This window comes from Mustelus asterias, chromosome 11, assembly GCF_964213995.1.
Source record: "Mustelus asterias chromosome 11, sMusAst1.hap1.1, whole genome shotgun sequence".
Taxonomy (NCBI): domain Eukaryota; kingdom Metazoa; phylum Chordata; class Chondrichthyes; order Carcharhiniformes; family Triakidae; genus Mustelus; species Mustelus asterias.
The window spans coordinates 30,561,227-30,575,100 of NC_135811.1; the positions used below are offsets into that span (position 1 = coordinate 30,561,227).

A 13,874-nucleotide genomic window follows, 5' to 3' on the forward strand; every position below is an offset into this window, starting at 1 on the left:
GGGGGGGCTTCAATGTCAGGGGCGGCGACCGTGGGGGGTGGAGCGATGTCCAGGGTGACGATGTCTGGGGCGATGAAGCAATTGGGAGAGAAATGAGTTAGCTAGATCATATGTTGGAAGAAAGGACAGACCTTCTATAGTCCTTTCTGGTGAGTAAAATCTCATCATAGAATCATAAAATGACTTGTCACAGAATGACGTCATTTGGCCTACCATGCTTGTCCGAGTATTTTGAAAGAACTATCCAATGAGTCAATTTCACCAGAATGTTTCTGGTTCAAGTATTTATCCAATTGCTTTTTGAATGTTAGTATTGAACCTGCTTCCACTGTTCATTCAACAACTCACTGTATAAAAAATTTGCCCTCACCTCACCTCTCGTTCTTTTTTAATTGATCTTAAATCAGGCTTGCCCAACCTCAGGGGGCCACGTTTGCATATTTCTTCACTCAAGGGCCAATTAACAAATTTTGTAAAAATAAGTGCTCTGACTTTGCACCAGGGTTCAGCGCGAGCATCCCCCGCCACCCCCCATCCCCCCACCCTGCCCATGGTAACAAAATTCCCACCCAGGAAGATCAGGAATCTCTTTTAGCATAATTAACAGGCCTCTTTGCGATATCACCCCCCCCTCCCCCCCTCCACGTTTGGAATTGCCCCCTCGTCGATCTGACGTCACATCAATGAGGTTTACAACTCCTTTCAAAAATGGGAATCAGGCAAAGGGAACCTGCCAGGGCACACAGGTTAAGTATAGCCCCCAGGGGGAAAGGGACATGCCCTGGCACTGCCCCGCTGTCTATCTTGTGAGATACACGCTGTTTTCCCACCTCAGCCAGCATCTGCGTACAGAATGGAAAATCTCACCCAAGGTTTGGCCTAAAAATAAATGGAAAGTTTGCCGATGACACCACTGCAGTGGGTCGGACCTCAAACAATGACGAGACGGAGTACAGGAAAGAGATAGAGAATCTGGTGAACTGATGCAACGACAATAATCTCTCCCTCAATGTCAACAAAATGAAGGAGATAGTCATTCGACTCCAGGAAGCATAGTGGAGGGCATGCCCCTGTCTACATCAATGGGGATGAAGTAGAAATGGTCGAGAGTCAAGTTTTTAGGTGTCCAGATCACCAACAACCCGTCCTAGTCCCCCCCCCCATGCCCACACCATAGTTAAGAAAGCCCACCAACGCCTCTACTTTCTCAGAAGACTAAGGAAATTTGGCATGTCAGCTACGACTTTCACCAACTTTTACAGATGCACCATAGAAAGCATTCTTTCTGGTTGTATCACAGCCTGGTATGGCTCCTGCTCTGTCCAAGACCACAAGAAACTACAAAGAGTCGTGAACGAAGCCCAGTCATCCCTCAAACCAGCCTCCCATCCATTGACACTGTCTACACTTCCCACTGCCTCAGAAAAGCAGCCAGCATAATTAAGGACTCCACGCGCCCCGGACATTCTCTCTTTCACCTTCTTCTGTCGGGGAAAAAGATACAAAAGTCTGAGGACATGTACCAACTGACTCTAGAACATCTTCTTCCCTGTTCCCATCAGACTTTTGAATGGACCTACATCGCATTAAGTTGATCTTTCTCTACACTCTAGCTATGACTATAACACTACATTCTGCACTCTCTCCTTTCCTTCTCTATGAACGGTATGCTTTGTCTGTATAAGCGCACAAAAAACAATACTTTTCACTGTACGCTAATACTTGTGACAATAATAAATCAAATCAAATCAAAAATCTGTTCTTGGGGGAAACCAAGTCAGCTTCTCTGGACTCTGCACATAACAGATCACAGTATTAATTTAATACACTGAAAAAAGGCAGTAGAAATTATAGCTTGCTTTTAGAGAAATATGGTGATCATCATCTTGAACATCAAAATAATTTAGTAATTAATGGGGTGAGAATTGGTTGAAATTAATTACTTACTTATATTTTAAATGTCACTTCATTACAGAGGTTCCATGAATTTCAGTAGCTGCAGCCAAGATGATTTTGTAAAGTTGATTGAGAGAGGAGGTGGACTATGTCTTCGGAATGAACCTAATCCAGAAGATCAGTATTCCCTACCTTCCTGTGGCAATAATATTGTTGATGAAGGAGAGGAATGTGACTGCGGTACAACACAGGTTAAACCAATTTTTAGAAACCTCTTAGTCTATCAACTTCAAATTTAATGACAAAATATAGGCTCTTCTAATTTAGATTTTTCCAATATTCTCCTGACCATCTCTCCCACTTTTGACCTTTCATAAACTTAAACATATCCAAACCTCTACTGCTCATATCCCCGCCTGCCTGCACCCCTCACCTTCTTCTTGATCAACTATGTTGGATTCCAATCCCCTATGCACCAAATTTAAAATTTTTCTCCTTGTTTATAAACCTCCCCATGGCCTTGTCTCCGCACCCTTAGCTGTGCAACTTTCATGAGCCCTACAAATCCCTCCCACCCTCCAACTGTCTCTTTCTCTGACTCCAGCCTTTTGAAAATTTCCTTCTCCCTTTGCCTCACTCTCGGCAACTCTAGCTTAAGTTGTTACAGTCCAGGGAATTCACTTCCTAATTTTCTCTGCCTTCCTGTCTGCCCTCCTCAAAATACATCTTTAAAACCTACCTCTTTGACCAAGCTTTTGACCATCCCATTTAAGATCCTGATCTCTTTTCCTTGTGAGACATTTTTCCATGTCAAAGGCACTATCTAAATACAGGTTCTAGTTGCCAATGTGATAATGAACAGAGCCTAATGATGAATGATGGCTGAATTGGCCAATCATCATGAAATACCACTGAACAATATTAACTTGAAGAGCAAATATTACCTTGCCAACTCATCCAAGAGAGATTAGCCTGATAGCCCAACCAATTATCAAACAGAGCGTGCAATTAAATATAAAACTGTATGTTTTTGTACCTTGACTGATGACATTTTTAACAGATGAAATTGTGAAATCTGACTTATGGTGTTTCTCCACTGCTGTAGTATTATATATTTCAATCATGTGGTATGTGCAGTGATCCCACTGCAGAGTGAAAGAAAACATTGTTAAGCTCAAACACCCAAATGGAATTTACAACGAATTCAGACTTGAAGAACTCTATAAATCAATCTGTCCTTTCCAATGTTATTTATCTTTCACTTTCTTTTGTCTAGAAATGCACTAATCCTTGTTGTGATGCAGCCACATGTACTCTAACATCAGGGTCACAATGTGCAGCTGGGAAGTGCTGTGAGAACTGCAGAGTAAGTAAAGTAGATCTGTTGTAAAGGTAACAGGCTCAGATTTGTAAAGTTACTACTGATAATTTTTAAAAAATATTTTGATGGATGGACATTGAAAATAAGGTACTCACCAGATCCTCCTCACTGATCAGCTTCAAAATTCCTATTGGAGGAACAATCAAAGAATATCTTCCCAGTAACCAGGGTCAGTAACTTGGGAAATTCATGTGCTACATGTGATAATAATAAATCCTCCTGTTATTCTCAAGTTGTATGCTGGGTTGTTTTTCCTGGCCTTCCCTGTCAAAGAACAAAGAAAATTACAGCACAGGAACAGGCCCTTCGGCCCTCCAAGCCTGCACCAACCATGCTGCCTGACTAAACTAAAACTCTCTTCCCTTCCAGGGACCTTATCCTTCTATTTCCATCCTATTCATTTGTCCAGACGCTCCTTAAAAGTCACTATCGTATCCGCTTCCACTACCTCCCCCGGCAGCAAGTTCCAGGCACCCACCACCCTCTGTGTAAAAAAAAAACTTGCCTCATACATCTCCTTTAAACCTTGCCCTTTGCACCTTAAATTTATGCCCCCTAGTAATTGACTCTTCCACTTTGGGAAAAAGGTTCTGACTATCCACTCAGTCCATGCCCCTCATAATCTTATAGACTTCTATCAGGTCGCCCCTCAACCTCCATCGTTCCAGTGAGAACAAACCAAGTTTCTCCAACCTCTCCTCGTAGCTAATGCCCTCCATTTCCTCCTTTTATTATGCGTTGTGTTGCTTCACATTTGCAGAGAAAAAACATACAGTAATTTAGAGACTGTTTTTTCTTCCAGAATTCCTATTGGTGGTTCAGGGCAGTGCTTTGCCAACCAAGTTAAGCTTACCATGACTCTTTGCCATTTTCTTTGTGTCAATCTCTTGCACAGGATCTCTGCTCTGGAGAGAGAGTTCGCCACTTTCAAGCAGGAAATTCCTCTGATGATGCACAGAGGGCTCACTACAACATTGGAAACATGCATGTGGTCTTCCCACGTCCCAAAAACAAAATAAATAATTTGAGTACCATAAGCCCCTTAAATGCTTTCAAATGAATAAATTGATTCTAAATGAACTCTGTTGAAGCCTGTCAGGAGTTGGCAAGCATATGAGTCATAGAATCATAGAGTTTACAGCATGGGAACAGGCCCTACGGCCCAACTTGTCCATGCGCCCTTTATATTTAAACCCCGAAGCTAGTCCCAATTACCCACATTTGGCCCAAATCCCTCTATACCATCTAACCCATGTAACTGTCTAAATACTTTTTAAAAGACAAAATTGTACCCGCCTCTACTACTATCTCTGGCAGCTTGTTCCAGACACTCACCACCCTCTGTGTGAAAGAATTGCCCCTCTGGACACTTCTGTATCTCTCCCCTCTCAACTTAAACCTATGCCCTCTAGTTTTAGACTCCCCTACCTTTGGGAAAAGATATTGACTATCTAGCTGATCTATGCCCTCATTATTTTATAGATCTCTATAAGGTCACCCCTCAGCCTTCTACGCTCCAGAGAAAAAAGTCCCAGTCTATCCAGAATCTCCTTATAACCCAAACGATCAAGTCCCAGTAGCATCTTCGTAAATCTTTTCTGCACTCTTTCGAGTTTCATATTCTTTCTATAATAGGGTGACCAAAACTGTACACAGTATTCCAAGTGTGGCCTTACCAATGTCTTGTACAACTTCAACAAGACATCCCAACTCCTGTATTCAATGTTCTGACCAATGAAACCAAGCATGCTGAATGCCTTCTTCACCACTCTGTCCACTTGTGACTCCACTTTCAAGGAACTATGAACATGTACCCCTAAATCTCTGTTCTGCAACTCTCCCCAACGCCCTATCATTAACTGCCCTGGTTCAATCTACCAAAATGCATCACCTCGCATTTATCTAAATTAAACTCCATCTGCCATTCGTCAGCCCCCTGGCCCAATTGATCAAGACCCTGTTGCAATCCGAGATAACTTTCTTCACTGTCCACGATGCCACCAATCTTGGTGTCATCTGCAAACTTACTAACCATGTCTCCTATATTCTCATCCAAATCATTAATATAAATGAAAAATAACAGTGGACCCAACACTGATCCCTGAGGCACACCTCTGGCCACAGGCCTCCAGTTTGAAAAACAACCCTCTACAACCATCCTCTGGCTTCTGTCATCAAGCCAATTTCATTCCATTTAGCTACCTCACCCTGAATCCATGAGATTTAACCTTATGCAACAACCTACCATGTGGTACCTTGTCAAAGGACTTGCTAAAGTCCATGAAGACAACATCAACTGCACTGCCCTCATCTACCTTCTTGGTTACCCCTTCAAAAAACTGGCAATTTTCCATAAAGTATGTATGTCTTTCTTTTGCTATTAAATAATGTAGTCAAGGGATATAGGGGTAGGAATTGGTAGGAATGCTGATTCCCTGTTTTGTGACCACCCTATCATATTTAAATAATAATGAAAGGGTGGGACCTCAGACATCAACTTATTTCACAGTCTGCACCTCTCCCCCACCCCCCATCCCTCCCTCAGTATCATTGACACTCATTAAGACTGGAATCAGGAATTTAGCACAGAGGCTTGGGCAGGATTTTCCAATCCTGCCAGTAGCAAACATCATCACAGGCAGGGCAGGAAAATCCTGCTACAGCGTATTACATTTCTCCAGTTATTCAGCACTATTCATTTTTTGAAAGCTAAGGGAAAAATATGTGCATTTTGTAAAACGTGGAAAAACATCAGCATTAATAAACATTGACTCATTCTCAGACTTATTATTCCATGTAGTTCCGTCCTGCAGGGACTTTATGCAGAAGAGTAGTGAATACCTGTGACCTCCCCGAGTACTGCAATGGCTCCTCACACTTATGCCAGCCTGATGTCTTCATACAAAATGGTTATCCGTGTGCAAGTGGTACAACATACTGCTATGAAGGTTTATGTCAGACCTATGATGCACAATGTCAGGCACTCTTTGGCTCTAGTAAGTATAAGTTATCATTCCGAAAGATCACAGAAAATACTGGCAAATGCTGACTTCTTCCCTGCTGCCATCAGACTTTTGAATGGATCTACCTTGCATTAAGTTGATCTTTCTCTATACCCTAGCCATGGACTGTAACACTACATTCTGCACTCTCTCATTTCCTTCTCTATAAACGGTATGCTTTGTCTGTGTAGTGCGAAAGAAACAAATGCTTTTCACTGTATACTAATACATGTGACAATAATAAATCAAATCAAATACAAGCCTTTGAAAAGATCCTTATTTGAAAAATATTTATACCTAATGTCAGAATAAAACGTAATTATAACCTAAAGTCTTGAAGCCAAAATTCCCCTATGAAAATGGCCCACCCAATATTAACCTTCTCAAGCCAATAAATTTGCCCTTGCCAGCACTGCTCAAATCTCAAGGGCAAACACGGAAAGTCCCATAGGCCTGTTTGAGGAAACAGATGTGCAGCAGGGATTGGATTTTCACCTATAGCTTTCCCCATCACTGTTAAAGTGGAGTTTCTAAACATTGTATGATATCTTCAATGTCTGACTCATTTTGATGACAACAAAATATTCAATGATTTGTTTTGTACCCATTTATTAGATTACAGAAAGCATTATTCCAAAGACTAATAAAAAAATTTCTGTGATGTATTAACAGCTTCACAGCGTGCACCACTTGCATGTTTTCAACATGCAAACTCACAGGGGGACAGGTTTGGGAACTGTGGATTACAAGGCAATGTATTCAAGAGATGCAGCCTAAGGTATATGATTGTATATAAATTAATTAAATGCAAAAAAAATCACTCTGACAGTTCTTTCTAAACCTGAGAAGTTACCTTGTTATCATCTCTTTTCCAGTAACGCTGAATGTGGTAAAATTCAATGTATAAAAGTGACAGAGAAACCTTTTGGTGTTGATACAAGCACTTCGGTTATTGATGGTATTGAATGTGTCAATGCTGACTTTCATGTGGGTACAGATGTCATCGATCCTTCTTATGTGAACACAGGCACTGGCTGTGGCAATGGCAAGGTAATAATGAGCTAATATACAGCAATTGAATGAAAAGGTAATCACCAGTTATCGAATGAGATCTGAAGGCTTAGGGTATGAGCTGAATGTTTTCACATTCAATAAGCTACTGATGGAATTGCTGTTTATATCCTGAATTACACAGCTTTCCACATTTTGCTGTCACTGCTCACTTCCATGGAAAGTTTAAAGTTTATTTATTAATGTCACAAGTAGGCTTACATTAACACTACAATGACGTTACTGTGAAAATCCCCTAGTCGTCACACTCCGGCGCCTGTTCAGGTACACTGAGGGAGAATTTAGCATGGCCAATGCATCTAACCAGCATGTCTTTCAGACTGTGGGAGGAAACCAGAGCATCCGGAGGAAACCCACGCAGACAGTGAGGCAGCAGTGCTAACCACTGTGCCACCATTGCAGTTGCATAGAAGTTGCATAGCTCCCAGAGATTTTGATGTGTTTTGAGGTCAGGCTCAGTCATTTCCAGCCATTAATCTCTGAAACCAGAGAAAAGTTGAGCATAATTTGTTTGTGTACTTAAAGGCTTTGAACATTAGCAATGACAATGAGGTCCATGGCCCTCTATTTTCCCTGCATACGTGTAGAATTTTTCTAGTGCTCTGCGTAGGTCTCTCTATCCTTGATCTCATGCTGCCATATTGTTCCATGCCCTCCTGTAGCAGCACTGTTCACTTGGTTTGCATCCGTCTGGCCCATCACCACCTCCTTGAATCAAACTTTCTTACCCCATCAACATACCAATCCTGAAAGCCGCTCCATACTGGGACTGATTTTTCAACTGTTAGCCTACCTTCTTGCTTCAACAATGGACAATTGAAGACCGAGGGCAGTTCAGCCACGTTATGCTGTCCAAGGCTTGTCTGCTGCAATTGATGGGTGGCCTGCAAATCTGAGGGTGGTCTGTCCATCTGCTTCCAGCAGGATTCTGCTTAAGTGTGCAAATTGGGGTCCTGCATGGGTTGCAATTTTCAGGTGCCAAAGATTAGAATAATGCATGTTCCATCCCTTTATACCCAATGGGGTCTAACCATCAGTTCTTAAAGAAGTTACCAGGGGCCACATAATAATGGCCCACAAAGAAATTTCAACCCACTGCCACTTCATGTGAGGCCCACCCACTGCAGGATTACATCCTCCCCTCACAACGCAGATCCAATTGGCTGGCAAGCTGAGCATGGCAGCCAGCCAATATTCTGTTCTCTCACAACCGATGAGCTGCAGCAGGACACCCATTTGGGAACTGAGGTTCACCAGCAACATTGGCATTTAATTGAGGCTTGATTCAAAACAGGCCCCTCAACACTAGCTTTTGATGGTGCCATGGACATTCCACTGATTTGGCACCCATTTTGGACAGTTGTTGAACATTGCCCCTCACCACCCAACTCTGACCACATTGTTCTCGTTGCTATTGCAATTTAGTCGATACATATTTTACATTTCTATCATCATTAAACAAAACAACCTTCTTAAAACTCAAGCCTCCCAGTTTCAACTCTTGAGCTTTTTATTTCTCTTGAAATTGCAGTTTTTGGAATTCTCATTATTTGTAGTTTTCCACTTGCTCCCACTGGTCCATGAAGTCTTTTTGTGCATATGAACTACCAATAGTGGGTTTTTCCAGACATAAGCGATTTTAACTCCTCGCAAGTGGATGATTTATGAATGAGTTAAAACCCCGTCCATGTAGAATGATGCATTCCAAAAGTGCAGAGTGGCACATTTAGAGACAGGAGCCCTAAAAAACATCAGCTGTTCTGATGTATCCATTATAAGGTTGTGGGAACAAGTATCGTAATATCTAGAAACGAGGTCAGGATCTGGATGCACCAGGGGGGTGGGGAGGGGGGTTTCCCTTCGGCAGTTCCACAAGATTCCACTGGCAGCAAGGGCTGGAAAATCCCAACCATAGAGGCGAATGTTCCCGTTCAGCCCGCCACAGGAATTGTAGCGGGCGAGGGGTGGACCATGGAAAGGCCTGTTGACCTTGGGTGGGATTTTCCGGTTTCGGGGTGAGCACGGCCGGAAAATCCCGCCCATAGTATCCTTAGAAAATGCACACGCCCTAACACCACCCCCCCACCCCACCCCCCAAATACCCCACTGATTTACAGTACTAAATGATCAAGTCCTAACCAAGTGGTGCAAGATATTCTCAAATGTGGCATAGAAATGAAAACTTAATTTGTTGTATTTTAATTGCTCTCATTTATCACTTTTCAGGCCTGTATTGATTTTACGTGTGTGAATGCCACAAACCTGGGATTTGATTGTGATATCAAAGAGAAATGCAACAACAATGGTGTAAGAATTATTCTCTTCCTATTCACAGTGTGAACATTACACATTTGTTTACTCAATGCTTTACCTTTGTTATGAAGGTATCCTGAGTTCTGTTTTGAAAATTAACACCAAGCTTAAGTTGGAATTGATTTATTTTCTCAAATCAACCAAATTATTTTATTTATTTTTATTTTATCAAGGTTATATTGTAATCCAAGTGATTTACCTTGTCTATGCTGGGGTTATTAACTATTTTTGTTAAACCAGTAATGCGTCAGCCACCAATATTGCACAGACCCAATAAGCTAAGTTTTATTGTGATTGTACCCATAATAGCACCATTGTCTGAGAGCGAATTGAAGAGTTAATTCACAAATAAAGCCAGTGGTCCTGGATAATGCTTAGTAGATGATACCGTTCTGAATGGTAACACAATCTTAAAATGGATAGTGAATTGTTAAAGTCAATTCCGCACAAGAATATGTAAACTGTAATTAGTAGCCGTACAACTACAAGCCATGATCAAAATATTAGAATGATGGCAATAGGGGTGACGGGAAAATTAATTTTAGTTATTTTGTTGCTGTATTCCTTTATCAAAAGGCTCTTTATATTTTATTAGATTTGTAACAATAACAAGAACTGCCACTGTGATGATGGATGGGCACCGCCTAATTGTGACTCCCGTGGTTATGGAGGAAGCATAGATAGTGGACCCACTCGTATAGGTATTTAAAAAATAAAGATGCATTGTTGCGAACCAGGTGTATTTCTCATGGATTTGTAAATTAACTGCATTTGAAGTGCACCTATTCTGATAGTTGATGATATATGCCAATAGATTTTGTGAGAATTTTTGTAAAGAGCACATCAACTCCTTGGCACTGAACAGGTGAGTGTGAACTAATTCCCAGGCCCAAGAACTATAAAATAGATTGGAAGTTGGGTGTGTTTAGGTATGATTTTCAAGGCAATCTAATAATTCATGGCCAGTGTGAATTCTCCATTACCTCCCCCATCCATTTTTGTGAGATTTGACAGGTTAATGTCCACCATGGTTCAATTTATCATGCTCAAAACCATGATTTCTAAAGAATTGCCAACAATTTAGGTTGTACTTGAATCCAAATCCCTGCAGAGAAGGACAATAAGCCAGCTGTTCAACTATCCAAAATGATCTACAGAGACATTTATTTATTCAATCTAATCAGGACATTTTCAGTAATAAGCGATAAAAGATTTTGTAGAATAAAATAAATGTTATGACCAGGAATTTCCTTGGAACATCTCCCACTTTCTAACAGTAACTTTGACAGAGCTTCACTGGAAAATCCCTTTGATATGTTGAAACAGGATTTCTGCTGAAGTCAGGGTGAACATACATAGAAGTAGGCCATTCATCCCCTCAATCGTTTCTGACATTCAATGAAATCATAGAAACATAGAAACATAGAAAAACTACAGCACAAAACAGGCCCTTCAGCCCCACAAGTTGTGCCGAACATATCCCTACCTTTTAGGCCTACCTATAACCCTCCATCCTATTAAGCCCCATGTACTCATCCAGGAGTTTCCTAAAAGACCCTATTGAGTTTGCCTCCACCACCACTGACGGCAGCCGATTCCACTCGCCCACCACCCTCTGTGTGAAAAACTTCCCCCTAACATTTCCCCTGTACCTACCCCCCAGCACCTTAAACCTGTGTCCTCTCGTAGCAGCCATTTCCACCCTGGGAAAAAGCCTCAGAGTCCACCCGATCTATGCCTCTCAACATATTATATACCTCTATTAGGTCTCCTCTCATCCTACGTCTCTCCAAGGAGAAAAGACCGAGCTCCCTCAGCCTATCCTCATAAGGCATGCCACTCAATCCAGGCAACATCCTTGTAAATCGCCTCTGCACCCTTTCAATCTTTTCCACATCCTTCCTGTAATGAGGTGACCAGAACTGAGCTCAGTGGCTGATCTGTGGCCTAATTCCATACACTAGCCTTTGGACCATATCCTTTAATATCTTAACAAAAATTTATCTATGTCAGATTTATAATTAGCAACTGATCATTTGTGAAAGAGAGTTCCAAACCTCTACCACCTTTTGTGTGTAGAAGTGCTTCCTAACATCTAGAGTTCTTAGAATGCTGTCGGGATAGTTTCATTGAACAGTATGTTACAGAACCTATGAAAGAGCGAGTTATCTTAGATCTTAGGTTTATAAAATGATGACGGGGATAGATAGAGTGAACGTTCAAAGACTATTTCCTCGGGTGGATGGAGCTATTACAAGGGGGCATAACTATAGGGTTCATGGTGGGAGATATAGGAAGGATATCAGAGGTAGGTTCTTTACGCAGAGAGTGGTTGGGGTGTGGAATGGACTGCCTGCAGTGATAGTGGAGTCAGACACTTTCGGAACATTTAAGCGGTTATTGATAGGCACATGGAGCATACCAGGATGACAGGGAGTGGGATAGCTTGATCTTGGTTTCAGATAAAGCTCGGCACAACATCGTGGGCCGAAGGGCCTGTTCTGTGCTGTACTGTTCTATGTTCTATCTGGTGCTGTGTAATGAGACAGGTAGAATTAAGGATCTTCTTGTGAGGGATCCTCTTGGGTTGACTGATCATAATATGGTTGAATTTCTGATACAGATGGAGGGTGAGAAAGTAGGGTCCCAAACCAGTGTCCTCTGCTTGAACAGAGGGGAGTACGATAGGATGAGGGCGGAATTGGCTAATGTAGACTGGGAGAGCAGACTGGTAGGTAGGACAGCTGAAGAACAGTGGAAGATTTTTAAGGAGATTTTTTTAAGTACTCAGCAAAAATATATTCCGGTGATAAAGAAGGACTGTAAGAAAAGGGATAACCAGACATGGATAACGAAGGAAATAAAGGAGAGTATTAAAATAAAAACAGATGCGTACAGAGTGGCCAAAAATAGTGGAGAATTAGTGGATTGGGAAAGCTTTAAAAAACAACAAAGAACGACTAAGAAAGCGATTAAGAAAGGAAAGATAGATTATGAAACTAAACTAGCTCAAAATATAAAAAATGATAGTAAAAGTTTTTACAAATATATAAAAAGTGGCTAGAGTGAATATTGGACCCTTGGAGGACGAGAGGGCGGATTTAATAGTGGAAAACGAGGAAATGGCTGAAACTTTAAATAAGTTCTTTGTGTCGGTCTTCACGGTGGAAGACACAAATAGTTTACCAAATATTAGAGATCGAGAGTTGGTGGGAGGTGAGGTCCTTAATACAATTATTGTTACTAAAGAGGTAGTGCTTGGTAGACTAATGGGACTGAAGGTTGACAAGTCCCCGGGTCCGGATGGAATGCATCCCAGGGTACTGAAAGAAATGGCTGAGGTAATAGCAGATGCGTTAGTAGTTATTTATCAAAATTCACTGGAATCTGGGGTAGTGCCGGCTGATTGGAAAACAGCTACTGTTACGTCGCTGTTTAAAAAAGGAAGTAGACAAAAGGCGGGTAACTACAAGCCGGTTAGCTTAACGTCCGTAGTTGGGAAGATGCTGGAGTCCATCATTAAAGAGGAAATAGCAGAGTACCGGGATAAGAATGGTTCGATCAAGCAGACGCAGCATGGATTCATGAAGGGAAAGTCGTGTTTGACGAATTTACTGGATTTTTATGAAGATGTGACTAGTGCGGTTGACGGAGGGGAACCGGTGGATGTGGTGTTTTTGGATTTCCTGAAGGCATTCGATAAGGTGCCTCACAAAAGGTTGCTGCAGAAGATTGGGGTACAGAGTTGGGGGTAAGGTGTTGGCGTGGATTGGGGATTGGCTATCTAACAGGAAGCAGAGAGTTAGAATAAATGGGTGCTTTTCTGGTTGGCAGTTGGTGACCAGTGGCGTGCCGCAGGGATCGGTGCTGGGGCCTCAACTGTTTACCATTTACATAGACGATCTGGAGGAGGGGACTGAGTGTAGGGTATCAAAGTTTGCTGATGACACGAAGATGAGTGGGAAAGCGAATTGCGTGCAGGACGCAGAAAGTCTGCAGAGAGATTTGGATAGGCTGAGCGAGTGGGTGAGGATCTGGCACATGGAATATAACGTTGGCAAATGTGAGGTTATCCACTTTGGAAGAAATAATAGTAAATTGGAATATTATTTAAATGGAGAAAAATTACATCATGCTACTGTGCAGAGGGACCTGGGGGTCCTTGTGCACGAATCACAAAAACTCAGTCTGCAGGTGCAGCAGGTGATCAA

The 13,874-nt window shown here is 41.9% G+C and overlaps 1 protein-coding gene across 2 annotated transcripts in view; it reads left to right on the forward strand.

The window, feature by feature from the left end:
* Positions 1 to 13,874, forward strand: part of adam9b (ADAM metallopeptidase domain 9b) — a 59,460-nt gene that overhangs the window by 32,941 nt on the left and 12,645 nt on the right. For both annotated transcript variants that reach the window (XM_078223381.1, XM_078223382.1), the window contains 7 exons: positions 1,976 to 2,147; positions 3,173 to 3,262; positions 6,078 to 6,273; positions 6,952 to 7,057; positions 7,155 to 7,329; positions 9,577 to 9,657; positions 10,259 to 10,364. In XM_078223381.1, the coding sequence (XP_078079507.1) occupies positions 1,976 to 2,147; positions 3,173 to 3,262; positions 6,078 to 6,273; positions 6,952 to 7,057; positions 7,155 to 7,329; positions 9,577 to 9,657; positions 10,259 to 10,364 (926 nt within the window). The remainder of the gene's footprint in view (positions 1 to 1,975; positions 2,148 to 3,172; positions 3,263 to 6,077; positions 6,274 to 6,951; positions 7,058 to 7,154; positions 7,330 to 9,576; positions 9,658 to 10,258; positions 10,365 to 13,874) is intronic.